The sequence below is a fragment of the Eschrichtius robustus genome, chromosome 13, assembly GCF_028021215.1.
Source record: "Eschrichtius robustus isolate mEscRob2 chromosome 13, mEscRob2.pri, whole genome shotgun sequence".
Lineage (NCBI taxonomy): Eukaryota > Metazoa > Chordata > Mammalia > Artiodactyla > Eschrichtiidae > Eschrichtius > Eschrichtius robustus.
Window position 1 is genome coordinate 80,766,893 of NC_090836.1, and position 16,889 is coordinate 80,783,781.

The window sequence follows — 16,889 nt, forward strand, 5'->3', positions numbered from 1 at the left end:
GCAGACTTTCACTTAATCCGTATTTTCAACACTATCTAATCCAAGCCTTCTGTTATCCCTGGTATCCTATAAATCCTATGATCTTCTGGTTTAGTTTCTCAAGGTTATTAACCTCTGGCCTCCTGCTTGAAAAGGTTGAAGGATTGAAAGTGGTCACCTGGGGACTTCTCTGGCGGTCCAGTGGTTAAGATTCCGCATTTCCACTGTAGGGGACATGGGTGTGATCCCTGGTAGGGAGAGCTAAGACCCTGCATGCCGCGGCCAAAAAAAGAAAAAAAAAAGAAACTGGTCACCTAACTTAAGTAAGCATAGAGAAAGATAGTTCAATGATTCTGTAAACAGATTTGCAACCAATCCTTTTTTTATGCCCCAAGCACCATCTCTGAAAATGAGCACTTGGATCCTTCAGGTACTGAACACTGTTTCTGGACATCGGTATACTGGCTTCTTCTCAATGTACCACCTTTTGCAGGCATTCGGTTTCCTTGGTTCTGGCTCTGTTAAGTCAGTCTTTCTTCACCTGCATTTTGTTTTCCAAAAACGTATTCAACTCTCTTATCCTTTGATTTCTTCTCTCCTGTTTCATTTGTCATTGTGTGGTTACACTTTACTGAGATTTCAGGAGAGAAAGATTTTTAAGGAATAGTCAAACTGCAATATTTGGTTGCAAGTCTTCAAACTGAATTGTAAATCATCCTAAAATACTGGGATATGGAAAATGTTTTCCATACTCTTCCCTTCCTGAAAGTACTTTAATAAATCTTACCAGAGATTTCTTAACAATGGAACAAACAAACAAAAGGATGACCAAACACTGAAGAAACAGGACTCTGAAATCAAATATATTGGCAGAAAACAGAAATTTGTAATGCAGGTCACATTTTAATAGAGTTTTAAAAAACACTTCCAAATATAACTATAATCAGGAAAAATACCTGAAACATGTATCTTAACTAACCATTAGTAGATTATTTAAAAGAATTTTTTCTTGAATCCCTGGCTAACTTCACTGGGTTTATAAAGATATAAACCTACTGATTTTTCCATCTAAGTATTTTGTACTAAATGTAGTTTTCCCAGCTGATAATTATAAATAAACCTGTTGACAAAAATCATGTTTTAAATAGGGAAAAATGCTTCCCTTAATAAGCTGATAAAGACTGTAAATTGATACTTTAAAACTTCTTATTTACTATAAAGTAACTATTAGTAAAATCCATACCCTTCCCCCAAATTCTGCTTCTCTTCTATTGCAAAAATCTTCATAAAAAATGTACTCTGAGTGCAATAAAATCTCCATATTTAAAACAAAAAAAACAACAAATAGACATACCAAAATAATTCATCATGAAATTATAGCAAAGAAATATTTAACAGTATTAGGTTTTGCTAAGGAAAACATTACTGTGGAAGACATCCAAGGAGCCTAAAATGCTTCTGCTGTGGTAGTAACAAGGCAGAGCTTCAGGCTGACGCTCATACTATTGTTAAAACAGCCCTTCCCCGCTTTACAGTGAAAAATCAGTGCATATTCCTTTATATACTAAAAAACTGAAGTCTTAAAAAGTTATCAATTGCTTTAAAATAATTGTCTAACTCACCTTGAAAACACAGATTGGCTACAATAAATCCATTATTTCACAAAGTAGGTATTTCTAATGACCTAAAAGAAATTGTCTAAAACCCATAGAAGGGTCAGGAAACTATAAATGTGGTCAGAAAAGAGGGAGAGATGACAGATGCTTTCTGTGGAATGGAAGGAAGAGCAACAATTTTAATATCTATTTTGAAATACTGAAACATTTGGGGCTCAATCAGTCTCTGCTACTTTTATAACACAGTAAACCAAAAATATTAAAACATGAACCCTCTTATTCTCAAAAACAATTTTCTGCTACACACATAAATAAAAAGTGCTTATAACTAATAATATACAACACTAAAAAGATCACAAATGGCCTATGTCTCACTGCCAGCAATGAGAGTGATATATGCTAATGGTGCCATGATATTTACAAAAGACAAAAAAACACCTATATTCACTTATTATTTCCTATAGTTCTAATGTTATCATTATACCACTGAGCACAAAATAATCTTCTTTTGACAGGTAATTAAAACAAACAGATTATAATACAGAAGAGTAAAATGCAAGAAAATACTCCTTAGGGGTTTCTGACCATTAAGTGTTTGTAGTAGTTCATAATGAAGTTAAACATGAATAGAACACAATTCTGGGAAAACAAGAGAGACTTATTTATTTGTTTTATAAAATAAAAGGAGATATCTTAGTCAAGAGGTGACGGCTCTAGGTGTCATTTCAGCCAAGAGTAAGTTCATAGTATTTTTTACTCACTCAAATAAGACAGGAAGGGAAATTCTAATTCCTGCTACCTGCCCAGTCACTTCAAAAATTCTTCTTAAGGAAGATAAAAATATCTTGGTTTTTGGTTACTCTTTAAAGTAAAAACTTCCAGATGCCCTGGAAGCAATGAGTTCAATTTGGTGTCTTCTTGTGTTCTAGTAAGAAAGAACAATCAGTTTAAACTGAGATCTCAGCTTTCAAATGCTGTGACCAATTATTTGTGAGTTATAATCTGCAGGTTCCATTTTTAAAATATGTGGGATGACACTGTCAATTCGTACATTGCCAATGAGACCTTTGAAAAACAATTCTTCGGTGATGGTAGCGTTCATCAACCTCAAAGCTGGCAATCTGAGTAGTAGTCTGGACAACCTCAAAAGACAAAAGGAAGGGGGAACAAGGTTGTAAATCAAAGAGTGATTTAGTAGAAAGATATAAGTAATTTCTGCATGAATACTGTTTGTGGCCTAATTTAATAAAGATCTAGTTTTCAGAACTTAAAATAAAACCTTTAGTATTCTCAAGCCTTAGAGTGTATGACAATCACCTGGATATATATGCAGTCTGTCAGACTTCATTGGAAAGCCTTGCTCTTAACTGCTATGCTGTGCTACCTCCAGTTGGTTGTATGGACCATGGAACTAAGTTATTAAACCGTGGATCAAGTTATAAACTTAAAAGCTTAGGAACTCATTCGAGGTTATAAGAACAGCAATGTTTTATGTTATCAGGATACATGAGGCTCAATGATTACAGTTTTCTTGGTTTTGCTTTTCAAAAAAGTACTGGGAATAGTAAAATAGGCAATAGTTGTTATTACTGGGAAGAGCATAAATTATGGAATCAAAACCATTAGATTCAAATCCTGATTCAATTACCCCTTAGCTATGTGAATGCGTGTAAGCCACCACTCCCTGTCTCTTTCACAGTGTTGTGACAATCAACAAAATGATCCTTGCCAGTTTCTGTGCTAGTGAGGTTCTTAAAGGCAGGACAATGTCTTGTGTGAAAGTACATTATAAGCTGAAAACTGCTATCTAAAGATAATGTATTATTTTAAAATAACTAGGAATGTAAGAAACTAAGAAAGAGTTCCAGAGGTCAAAGAACCTGGAACCTAATCGAACAGAGATCAGCAAGCAGCTGTACGTCAAAAAGGAAGAACATTTAAAATACTGTATTTATTTGTATGATGAGGTGTAAGACAACTTTTGAAACTTTAAAAAATTGAAAAAAAATCATAACAAAACCAACACTAAAAGAACCACCTTTCTGAAAAGTTGGTGGCACATTTATCCTTCCTCTTTTCTAAGGCCTTCCACTCTAACACTTGAGAACAAGTGAAACCAGCGGCCCCAGAATTAAGTAACCTTTCTGTAGCCATGCACTCTGCTGCTCAAACTACTCATTTCCTGTCTGTTCCCACCAGCTGAGCTATATACACAGAATTGGTAGGATGCGGCATAGGAAAACTGGTTAGATAAACTACAGCTGATTTTCATGACGGACCTGACTTATGAACATGTTATTTAACGTATGTAAAAAATTATTATATGCAAAATATAATAAGTTATGAAGTTTGAAGTATGTTAAATTAATAATACTAGTAAACACATTTATATAGCCCTTACTATGAAAAAGGCACTGCTCTAAGCTCTTTGACTATATATTAACTGATTTAATCCTTATACTAATTATAAAAGGTGGGTACTATTATCTCCATTTCACAGGTAAAGAAACTGAAACAGAAGTTAAATAACTTGCCCAAAGCCATATAGCTAGTAAGTGACAGGGTCAGGCGTCAAACCCACGTACTCTGGCTCTGATAGCCAAATGCTTAGTTACTCAAAAATTGAGTTTATTTTATTAAAAAAGTGATTTTTTTTCTGAAAGGACAATGGTAAGAAATACCTTGTTAGAAATATCATAAGCCAAATTTCAAAATTAATTATCAAATCGTCTAATGGTGTTTTATTATTCATCCATTTTTCATCCCTTTTACTAATAAAACCCATTATTTCAACTGAAGAAAGAGTTTGGGTGTGAGAGTCAGCCTACCTGGCTCTGCTGTTTATTGTGTGACTTTGAGCGAGTTACTTAACCTCTCTGTGCTAAAGTCTCCTTACATAAAATATTACACGTAAAGTACTTACAACAATACACTACCACTTTTAATAGCATTAACTATTTCAAAGGTCAAAGTTGATTAAATTTAATTACACTTGGAATGGAAAATAATGAAATAGATTCACAAAAATTTTTAAGATGAATTTAATTAAACAGTATTTAACTTCTAGATACCTGTAGGTGTCATCTGGATATGTTTTGGTTATGTAATCTTGGAATTCCACATAAGCCTTTTCCTGAAATTTCTCAATCTGTTGCATGTTTTCTAGGCCTGGATGATCTGAAACATTAAGGAATATATTGTTACTTCTGAATACTCATTTAATAAGGCACCAAGTGGAGATGAAAGGGGGTGGGAAAAATAATTCAGTCAAAAAAAAGCTCCCCATCATATGTGTTGCTCTTTCATTCCACAAATAATATATTTAATAACCCAACCACTAAACACCAGGCATTGTACTTTAAACCCTTAAAACTATTTTATCTCATACATGTATTCTAACATCTAATAAAAATTGAAAGAGGGAAGAGATATGGGAATATATGTATATGTATAACTGATTCACTTTGTTATAAAGCAGAAACTAACACACCATTGTAAAGCAATTATACTCCAGTAAAGATGTTAAAAAAATAATAATAATAAATAAATATAGCTGCAAAAAAAAAACCAATCTGCATGTCTCCACTAGCTGTCATTATCTATATTGTGACACTGAACACCATGTTATAATTTATCTCTTTAGTTTGTGCACCCCACGGACTGGGAGTTCCAGGCCAGCAAACCAGTAAATAAAACCATACTTGCTTCGTGGTAAAAAAAAAAAAAAAAAAAATTGAAACCACTGGGTTCAAATAAAATAAATAGGTTTTTCTATTCCAAAAGTGATGGAAGGGGTTTTGATCAGTTTGCTTTCAACAGAAACAAAAAAATGACTTAGCTTAGTTAAAAGTATTTTTTTTAACATCTTTATTGGAGTATAATTGCTTTACAATGGTGTGTCAGTTTCTGCTTTATAACAAAGTGAATCAGCTATATGTATACATATATCCCCATATCTCCTCCCTCTTGCATCTCCCTCCCACCCTCCCTATCCCACCCCTCTAGGTGGTCACAAAGCACCCAGCTGATCTCCCTGTGTTATGAGCCTGCTTCCCACTAGCTATTTTACATTTGGTAGTATATATAAGTCCATGCCACTCTCTCACTTCGTCCCAGCTTACCCTTCCCCCTCCCTGTGTCCTCAAGTCCACTCTCTATGTCTACGTCTTTATTCCTGTCCTGCCCCTAGGTTCTTCAGAACCTTTTTTTTTTAGATTTCATATATATGTGTTAGCATACAGTATTGAAAGTATTTTTAACCAATGAAATATCTGCAGATTATATTCTTTAAAATTTAATTAAAATAATAATATATATTTTAACTGAAGTATAATTGACATACATTATATCTGTTTAAGGTATACAAGATAATGATTTGACATTTGTATACACTGCAAAATGATCACCACAATAAGTCTAGTTACCATCTGTTACCATTCAAAGTTGCAAAAAATTTTTTTCTTATGATGAGAACGTTTAAGATTTACTTTCTAGCAAATTTCAAGTTTATAATATAGTGACTATTGTCACCAAGCTGTAAATTACATCACTGTGACGTATTTATTTTATAACTGGAAGTTTGTACCTCCTGATCCTCCTTCACCCATTTCACCCACCCCTCATGAAGATTATATTCTATATATATATATTTTTTTAATTAATTTATTTATTTATGGCTGTGTTGGGTCTTCGTTTCTGTGCGAGGGCTTTCTCTAGTTGTGGCAAGCCAGGGCCACTCTTCATCGCGGTGCGCGGACCTCTCACTATCGCGGCCTCTCTTGTTGCGGAGCACAGGCTCCAGACGCGCAGGCTCAGTAATTGTGGCTCACAGGCCCAGTTGCTCTGCAGCATGTGGGATCTTCCCAGACCAGGGCTCGAACCCGTGTCCCCTGCATTGGCAGGCAGATTCTCAACCACTGCGCCACCAGGGAAGCCCCTATATTTTTTTAGTAAGAAAAACCTTCCTTTCACCATGGTTAGGTTAAAAAAATACTTATAAAATTATGAAACTCTGAACATCATCTCTATCAGAAGAATAATATACCAACACGAAATAACCTATATTTCACTAAAATGGAAATGTTAAAAGAATTTCATAAAACTTATGCCTAAAATATGGAAAGTGCTGCCCTGACTGAAGAGAATAAAAAAAGTGGCAAGAGAAATAGAATACTTACTAAAACAAAATTACATTATAATTCTATTGTTGAATCTATGTTCTTTCAATTTTAACGAAAATGAAGGTGGCAAATTGGTTGTGATAAAAATGGTGATACATGTTATTAACTTATCTGAACATTAGGAGAAATAGTACAAAAAAGCTTTAATTATCTTACTGATATCATTGAAGGTAAGAAGCAGTTTTCCTCAGATAATTTTATTATGATACACAGTAACAGAAATACATACCAAAATGAAAAAATACAGAGCCTAAGAGAACAGCCAATTTTTCGTGTTCTAAAATTGATTGTTAGCTTTACTGTCATTTTACTATACATGAAAACTAGAAACTGGCAGAAAGATAAGAGATCCATTTTTCTATTTGTTGGAAACTCTAATAAGATGTTTGGAAATTTAACCCATTAACAAAGCAATCCTCATCTCTCTTTTTTGCCTTTTAATGATGCCTAGCAAAATATATCTAAACATTCAAGTGTTGAACAGGACTAAAAGTCTATGATGTCACTTCACTGATTTCTTCAATTTTCCTTTTCATACCCAGATGTCTAACAACCATAAATTTCACCAATTTAAAGTATACAATTCAATAGTTTTTTTAGTATATTCACAGAGTTGTGCAAGCATCACTGCAATCTAATTTTAGAACATTTTTGTTCACCCCAAAAGAAACTGTACCCATTAGCAGTCACTCTCCATTCTCCCCTCTCCTTAGTCCCTGGTAGCCACTAATCTCTCTACAGATTTGCCTATTCTAGACACTTCAGATAAATGGAATCATATAATATGTGGTCTTTTGTGACTGACTTCTTTCACTTGCATACTGTTTTCACGGTTCATCCATGGTGGCATGTATCAGAATTTCATTACTTTTTATGGCTGAATGATATTCCATTGTATCTATATATTATATTTTGCTTATTCATTTGTTTGATGGGACACTTGGGTTGTTGCCACTTTGCATCAATGTACAGTCCCAACGGCAATGTATGAGGGTTCTAATTTCTCCACATCCTCAAACACTGCATTTTAAATAAGAAGTAAATGTTTATATACCTGGACTGAAGAGTACTATTGCCTTCAGGTAGGCATATTCATATCCATCAATGCAGAGTTTTACCATGCTGTTACAAAACTCCTGTAGTTTGAAGATGTGTTCCATCAATAATTTTCTTCTTTCTGTTGACATTTTATCTTTAATTAAAAACAAAGAAACAAACAAAAGCTTCTAATTTTCAGCAAAAATGCATGACTATTTTTATCCAACATATTTCTTTCTAATTTCCAGCTCTATATAACCAATTTTTTAAATGTTTAAAATTCAGTATCTCTGCAAGTTTAAATGAAATTAATTAATGATCTTCAGACGTTGTTCAAGAAAAAACAAAACAGGCTGTTAACATAAAAAACCCTAAATGTAATGTTTCCTTTCAAGATGTACCTTTGAGAATATAAGCTATAAAGACTAGAAAACTGGCCAACCAACCAAAGTACAAAAGACTCAAATTTTGGTAACAGGATTTTATTTAAGCTTATATTGGTTGAAAAAAATAAGCAAAACCATCTAGATTTTTAAGTTACCCGTACTACTACAACAAAAACAGTTAGCAAAAATTACTGCCAAGACCAAAGAAAATCTGAGTAAAATAAAATTTTATAACTTTTAAAATTTATTGTGTTTATATAGTACTGCCTTCTGGTAGATCTACTGTTGATGAGATTTTAAGGTTATTTCTCTGCCCTTAAATAAGAGGAGGAAGCAGATATTTTAAAAATAATGTAAAACAATGGGAAATGGAATATGCAAAGGAAGTAAATGTAATTCTCAACTTATAAATTATTCCTGAACTCAAAAAAGTAGTTCTTCCCACTTGAGGATGGGGCACCTTCTTGGTTAGTCACAAGCCATTCTGAAGCTAAACATTTATAAATCAGTGCCTACTTGCCTGTCTCCTCAAATGAATGGGAGTTGTAATCACCTTGGCATCAAGAAAAGGAAAAAGACTTAGGATTGTTCTGTGACTCTTTAGTACTGTTTAAGTGAGAGAATACATCCTGATGAATTGATTAAAAAAAAAGTTTAGCCTATCTTGGGATTCATAGGGCTACAATGAAGAAAGGCAGTTTAAACACTGGTGGGGGTGACTTCCCTGGTGGTGCAGTGGTTAAGAATCCGCCAGCCAATGCAGGGGACACCGGTTTGATCTCTGGTCCGGGAAGATCCCACATGCCGCGGAGCAACTAAGCCCGTGTGCCACAACTACTGAGCCTGCGCTCTAGAGCCCACAAGCCACAACTACTGAGCCCGCGTGCCTGGAGCCCGTGCTCCACAGCAAGAGAAGCCACCGCAATGAGAAGAGCGTGCACCTCAACAAAGAGTAGCCCCTGCTTGCCGCAACTAGAGAAAGCCCATGCAGAGCAACGAAGACCCAACGCAGCACCCCCCACCAAAAAAAAAAAAAAAAAAACTGGTGGGAAGTATACATTTATAAATATTTGATCATCTCTATATAACTTACCCTGGATTCTTTGGTATGTATATCCAAGTACAAAAAATTCATGAGGCCTGATCAGAAATAGCACTTAAATACGCTTGTTTCAGTTTTGTTGTGCTCTCATTTAAAACTATTTTGGGGTGATTAAAGAATGAATTTATCAAAATGTAAAAATTATCTAAAGTAAAAAGGATGTTGGTATCTTTTAATATTTAACTTTAAACATAATACTATAAAACTGACGTCCCCTCTCATATCTTAGAAAAGGAAATAAATAAGGTGCTTTTTACCTTGTTGAAGGCTACTGTGAAGACAATTGACAAATGTCGCTAATATAGCTGCTACGTTCATCACTTGCCAGCACTGGGCAAGACCAAGAGTAAAAAGTTCATTCCAGTAGGCTTTCACCAATAATATACTGTTTTCTTGCCTATAAAAACAAAATAAACAAATATCAAATATTAAAATATATTTTATAAAACTTTACAATTGACTCATATTTAAAAATACAATGTTACTGAACTAAAATTATTCTAAATGGCCAACTGGGAATGGACTTGATCAATTCTTTATTTTGTATACCTGACTTTAGTTGATAAGGTTTAGAAATTTAATTAGCTAGTTCGTTAATCAATCAGCCAGTTTATAAGAACAGTTGCAAGTAGTATTTCAAACTAAAAGTTGGGGCTTTAAGCCCACATTTCATGGAAACAGATGGAGTAAATGTGTTTAAAAAAAAATTAAAAGCAAAAGCATACATTTAAAAACCTTCTTAAAAAGGGCAGTTAGAATTATCTGATGACAGATAACCAACCAATTTCCTGGGAGAATTGGTTTATTCTATGTTTCAGATGAGATATAAGTATCCCATAAATGAGACACCAAAGATTTTGCTGGGATTAGCACAGATAAGAAAGGTCAGAAGGCTTTTCCTGAGTTTTTGAATAAAAAAATCTCAGCAGCTTGAGAAAGTAGAACAAGTACTGGAATAGGAATCAAGCCACCAGGGTTATAAAACCTAGATCCACTGACTGAAATTAGGCAAATAAGAGTCCTGGGTCTCAGGTGCTTAACTATATAAAATACAGAGACACTATATGTCCTATATCTTGCTCAAAGAGTTGTTATGAGACACAAATATAAGAATTATGTGAATAGGCCATGACAATAAAGTATATGCCAGGCACTGTCTAGGCACTGGAGAAAAAGCAATAAACAAGATGAATAAAGTCTGCCTTCATGAAACAGAAGGGAAACATATTAAAAAAAAATCACTTCAAATATTTTATATAAATATTATACACACACACATATATATATGGTTATACAAACATTAGTTTCTGGTAATGAAAATTCTACATTACTATAAAGTAGGATGATGCATTGGAAAATGGGGTGGGAGTAGAGAGAAGGCCTTTCTGAGGGGCTGACATCTAAGTAGAGAAAGATGGGAAAGAACTTAAACAAAAACAAACAAAAAAACCCTAGAGAACTAGTATTTCAGGAAGAGGGAAGAACAATGGTAAACTTGTTGAGGTGATAACCAGCATGTAGTAGGTGTTCAATAAAAACCGATGACTGAATTACTAAAAGCTGCCCTCCCTTCTTGGAATGTGCTTTCCCCAGTTTGTTTTACTGGCTAATTCCTATTTATCCCTCAAAATATAACTAAGAGCTCACTTTTTTTTTTTTGCTGCGCTGCACAGCATGTGGGATGTGAATTCTCTGATCAGGGATCGAACCTGTGCCCCCTGCAATGGAAGCGCAGAGCCTTAACCACTGGACCGCCAGGGAAGTCCCAGAGCTCACTTTTTTAACTGAAACATTCTCTTACCATATTCTTCTCCCCAAGATAGTTAATCACACCCCTTCAGTGCCATAAATATACTCATATTTTATACTTATTTCATGGTATTCTAATTTATTGGTTTAGGAATCTGTCTCCTATACTAGATTAAAACCTCATTGAATGCACAGACTCCTTTATTCATTTCTGTATCTCAGTGAACAGCACAGTAGAGGGCATATAAAATGAATCTGCAAATGATTTTTGATTGTGGGGGATACAGAACAGGCAGAAGTGAGAACTCACGACCATTTTCCAATTAAGCAATCTTTAAACCAAGAACTATATATTTTATTATAAACAAGATAACAAAAGAATGAGATTTCTTTTCCCTTTCTCTAAAGAGATTTAAGGTGCTAAGAACATCCTATAGGAAATACGTACATCCTGATAAAAGGCACTTAAACATTTTTCTTCTTAATAAATCTTTAAAATTAGGATAATCCATAGGATAATCAGCATGTTTAACATAAATCATTCATCAAGTTAAGAACCATAGCCACCTTTACAACATTACATTTTATTTAAGAATTGAATATATTCAAACAAATGCTAATATTGTCAACTTCAGAGTATAGAAAGTAATTTTTCTCACTGGGAATTATTCAGGTGAAATTTTATCTCCAAGCTGATCTCTCATTTCCATTCAGTATCTGAGAAGAATTGCTTGCCATAAGAAACTGGCTATCAAAATCTATTTGAAAGTAAAGTTTAAATGAAGAGAAAATCAGTATTTTTAAATCTCCACATAGGGCTTCCCTGGTGGCGCAGTGGTTAAGAATCCACCTGCCAATGCAGGGGACATGGGTTCGAGCCCTGGTCAGGGAAGATCCCACATGCCATGGAGCAACTAAGCCCGTGTGCCACAACTACTGAGCCTGCGCTCTAGAGCCCGCAAGCCACAACTACTGAAGCCTGCATGCCACAACTACTGAAGCCCACACTCCACAACAAAAAGAGTAGCCCCTGCCCCCTGCAACTAGAGAAAGCCTGTGTGCAGCAACAAAGACCCAACACAGCCAAAAAATAAATAAATTTTTTAAAAATCTCCATATAAAAATGATTAAAATTTCAATCTTGGGAATTCCCTGGTGGTCCAGTGGTTAGGACTCCGTGCTCTCACTGCCAAGGGCCCGGGTTCAATCCCTGGTCAGGGAACTAAGATCCTGCAAGCTGTGTGGCCAAAAAAAGAAAAAAAAGAAAAAGATTCAATTTCAAACTAAATCAAATGAACTAAGAGATAACAAGATACTATTTTCATTTATCAGAAAAGATGGATAAAATCCAGTATTGAGGAGGGTGTGAGGAAATAAGCATTCATTCCCATTCATTGCTTGTATGAGCATAAACTGACTGAATAGTTTTTTGGAGGACAATTTGGTAGTACCTGCCAAAAAACTATAATGTATATACCCTCTTAGACTCAACAATTCCACTTGTAAGAAGCTATTTTGTAGAAATACTAATACAAGTAGGAAAAAATATATATACAATGCTACAACGCTTATTGTAGCTTTGGATATAACACGACCACCAGCAAAACACTAGCAACAACCGAAATGTTTACTAATAGGGGATAAGTAAATTATAAGAAATCCAAAAAATGGAATACTTAGGTAGCCATTAAGAAGAATAGGAGAACATACATGCTGATATAAGACGTCCATTATATAAGTGTAAAAAGAAAGGCAAAGAATAGGATGTGTAAGTGTTTGTGTATTTGATTGAATGTGGCATGGAAAAGATCTGGTAGGAAACCAAACTTTAACAGTGGGGTTAGTTACCTCTGGAGAGTAAAGTTTTACTTTATATTTCTATACTTCAGTATTACTTTAACATTTTACAAACATGAGGAAAAGGTTAAAAGCAAACATGATGGAAAAGTCTGAAGTAATACGGTTTTCAGCTTAACCTCTGATCCTGAAGTTTAAAAGAGGAAACAGCTAACCAAGGTAATCAACCAGTGAACAAAGGACAGGGAAAAGAACAGAGCCAACTGATTAAAAAAGTCAAAGTTTTTAATGGCCTGTGCTACAGCTCTTAGTAAGAAAATACATTGGCATTGTTGAGGAAGACTCAGAAAAAACGTTAAGGAGTATCAGTGCAAAGGATGAGTACCCCTAAGGAAAAAAGATGAAAAGTGGCAATTGAGGAATTAACCACCAGATTATTTTGTTTCCAAAGGAAAAGTGAAAGAGCTAAACGCAGAGATTATAGAAAGATATCTATTTACATTTTTTTAAAGATTTTTTTTTGATGTGGACCATTTTTATTTTTATTTATTTTTTTAATTTTTTTAATTTTATTAGGGGCATGGAACTCTGCACATAGCAGAATTGAAGGATATTAAATAAACAAAACTGGCCCGAGGGTAAGATTCTTTTTTTTTTTTAATTAATTAATTTATTTATTTTTGGCTGTGCTGGGTCTTCGTTTCTGTGCGAGGGCTTTCTCCAGTTGCAGCGAGCAGGAGCCACTCTTCATTGTGGTGCACGGGCCTCTCACTGTCGCGGCCTCTCCCGTTGCGAAGCACAGGCTCCAGACACGCAGGCTCAGTAGTTGTGGCTCACGGGCCTAGCTGCTCCGCGGCATGTGGGATCTTCCCGGACCGGGGCACGAACCCGTGTCCCCTGCATTGGCAGGCGGATTCTTAACCACTGCGCCACCAGGGAAGCCCTGATGTGGACCATTTTTAAAGTCTTTATTGAATTTGTTACAGCATTGCTTCTGTTTTCTGTTTTAGTTTTTTGGCCATGAGGCATGTGAGATCTTAGCTCCCGGCCCAGGGATCAAACCCGCACCCCCTGCATTGGAAGGCAAAGTCTTAACCACTGGACCTCCAGGGAAGTCCCTCTATTTACACTTTTTATCCAAAACATAAAATCCTTGTAGTATAGTTAGCTACATTGTTCAAGTATGTTTCTTCAAAGTTCATTCAGAAAGAAAAACAGCAAGTCTCCTTTAAAAATAAGGTTCCTAAGAGTATGAAGGAAAATGAGCATTTACTATCTACTTCGTCAGCAGCACTGTGTTGAAGGAGTTTACACCGATCAGCTCCCTTAAGTAGCATGACCTGCAAGGAAGCATTTCTGTTAATTTACAGATGTAGAAGTGGAGCCTCAGTTAAGTAACAGAGCTAGCAAATGAATAAATCCAGAATTTGAACCGAGGTGGTCAAAGTCTAGGCTTTTTTAAAATAAATCATTACAAATTTTAGCAAGTAAAATGCTAAAGTCAAATTTCTCAGCAGAGACCTCCTCCATTCAAGGCTAATATCTGTGGTGTAAGGGCATGTGTGCTGCCAGTTTTTTCTTGTTAGGGAAAACAAACAAATGACTACTGTAGTCACATTATACCACCTATTTTCAAAACATGTTTCCTTTGAGAAGCAAAAAGAGCTGGGTAGAGGAGGTAGTCAGGTGCAACACAAGTATTAATAATTAAAAGTAATAAGTTGCATAACAGTAAACATAACTTCTTTCACAAATAGATATAAGTATATTCCTCTAACAATTGTACTAGATTGTTAATGTTCATTAAAATATGTATGTAGTACTCATAATTAGAGATCAGATCATTGTTTATACTATTTATTTTGATAAAGGAATATGACTTTTGAACTCACCTATACCTGGGGATAACCTAACTATTTGGCTTTATATAAGCAAGGCATTATACTTTACCTGGTAGCATCTGTTTTTTCCTTAGGGAAAAGTAGTGATATGGCAAGAGAACTGGTTTCAAAGCCACAGTTATAGTAAACATTACTCTGTTTCAGTGGGATTTTAAAAGAGTAAATTTCCAGGGTTAGCATTTAATGGAAGGTTTTTAAATTATTCAGTAAAGTCTCCTGTAGCAAATGGTGATAGCTTGGAACTTTTGGTTACAAGAATCTAGTTAAAGAGGACTGCTGCCTTTACTGCAGACAAATCATGTCCAGTGCCCCTCCCCCCAACTGAATCTATTACTGTAGTCACTTACCTAAATTATGCAGATAGAACTGAAAAACAACTGAATTCCTGTAAGTATTGAAACTACAAATCTTAAACAGAAAAGCAACATCCTTGTAAAACAGAGAAAGATTGTAAAATACAAATAGTATTAACTACCCACTGTATAAGATTCTTTAAACTACTGTTCCCCTCCATTAAACTGACCAAAACAAACTTGACTTTTAGAAAATGAGTAACGTTGCTTTGTTTCTCTCTGTAAAATTAGGGCTTTGTTTCCAAGTTTTGTATCTAGAGATAAAAATGCAAGCAATGCCAGTTTCTAGGAGACTCAGAATAGCTTTTATTACAGCATAAAAGAATTTCCCATCATTAGTACTTAGTTGTCATCCATCTGATTAATTCAAACTATAAATTATCTAGATAGTGATAATAAATAAGAGTTTACGTAGCAATCAATGACTTCAAATGCTACACAATAGTTAATTCTAATTGCAAAGAGTTCCGTGGCAGTTACACTGAAACTGATTTTTCAATACAGATCACAGGGAAATGTGGCTGCCACTATAAAATTATATTATATTGTAACTGGAAACTCCAGGCTTTATTTCTGGTTTCTCCAACATTCGGACTATTTCTATAGGATAATCACACTCAATTTAACAGAAACACTTAAGATCAATGGTGTTATAACCAACTCAAGGAATTCAAATCACTCCCTGCTACATCTTTCCTTTTGTTTTTTGCTATAATAACTGATAGCCTATTATGAAAAACATCACCAGGTTACTTTTCAAGGCATATGTATGCCAGTTACAAGCTTAGGGAATCACACTTAATGCTTTAAAATAAATAAACTGTTAACATGTAAATTTACATTGTATTTTAATTTTTTCTTAAGCAGACTGGAGAAATCCTAAAAGTTAAATGTTATTTTGAGAGAGAGGGCTATCAATCATTTTAAATTGAAGGTTAACCATTCTAAATCAGGCTTTTAGTCTATGCAACTATATTATTTAAGTACATGATTTAATGCATGGTATATCCAACACTGATTAATAAGTCAAATTATAGTGGGGTTCTACATATGCCTTTTACAGTCATGATTCAGATATGTTTTTTGGTTATATTCAAAATATTCTCTAAGGATAAAGAATGAGCAGTTATTATTCCTATTTGGCGAATGGGAAAACAGATGTACAGGATATGAAACTGAACTGTTTATGAAATCATATTGTAGACTAAGGTCCTACAACTCAAACAATACTTTTCTAACTATGGGCTTAACTTTTTCCACGGTCTCTTTGCTTCTTCAGCCCAGTTACTTTAAAGCAATATAAATAAATCTGGCAAACTTTAGATAAAGCTTGGGTTTCTTACAGTAGACCATTTTCCATTACCATCTAATTCAAACAGAATACAGATGTGCCCTTTAGTGGCAGAACCAAACTTCCAAATCATCACAGTGGTGGTATGGGGTAATTTACATTTTCTTACCCTTTTTTTTGGGCAACCACATGATTCTATTTTCAAACATATTCAGTGTATACAAGTTTCAGCACCTTATTAACAAGCCTGAGGTGACACTGAAACAGTGGTGGTGGAGGGAAACAACCCCAAGACATCCCTAGAGCCTCCCTAATTTTAAGCCAATCAAAGATGGCCTATTACAAATGCTGGCCATGATTTATCAGCTCCACTGCATTTACTTCATTCAAATTATTAACTTAGTCAAATTATGAAGTCCGGATAATCTTCCACATAAAAATAATATACAGTAAATACCACCTGCCATGATTCATCATATAAATGACAAAATTTCAAG

The 16,889-nt window shown here is 34.8% G+C and overlaps 1 protein-coding gene across 3 annotated transcripts in view; it reads right to left on the reverse strand.

Moving 5' to 3' along the window:
• Window positions 1–973: 973 nt before the first annotated feature.
• NR2C1 (nuclear receptor subfamily 2 group C member 1) overlaps window positions 974–16,889 on the reverse strand; it is a 42,531-nt gene continuing 26,615 nt past the window's right edge. The window contains exons 9-12 of one of the 3 annotated variants that reach the window (XM_068561135.1): window positions 9,559–9,698; window positions 7,830–7,967; window positions 4,667–4,772; window positions 974–2,737 (exon numbers count right to left, since the gene is read on the reverse strand). In XM_068561135.1, coding sequence (XP_068417236.1) covers window positions 2,563–2,737; window positions 4,667–4,772; window positions 7,830–7,967; window positions 9,559–9,698 — 559 coding nt within the window. In that variant the 3' untranslated portion in view covers window positions 974–2,562. The remainder of the gene's footprint in view (window positions 2,738–4,666; window positions 4,773–7,829; window positions 7,968–9,558; window positions 9,699–16,889) is intronic. The other 2 variants (XM_068561134.1, XM_068561133.1) reach the window with 2 other exon arrangements.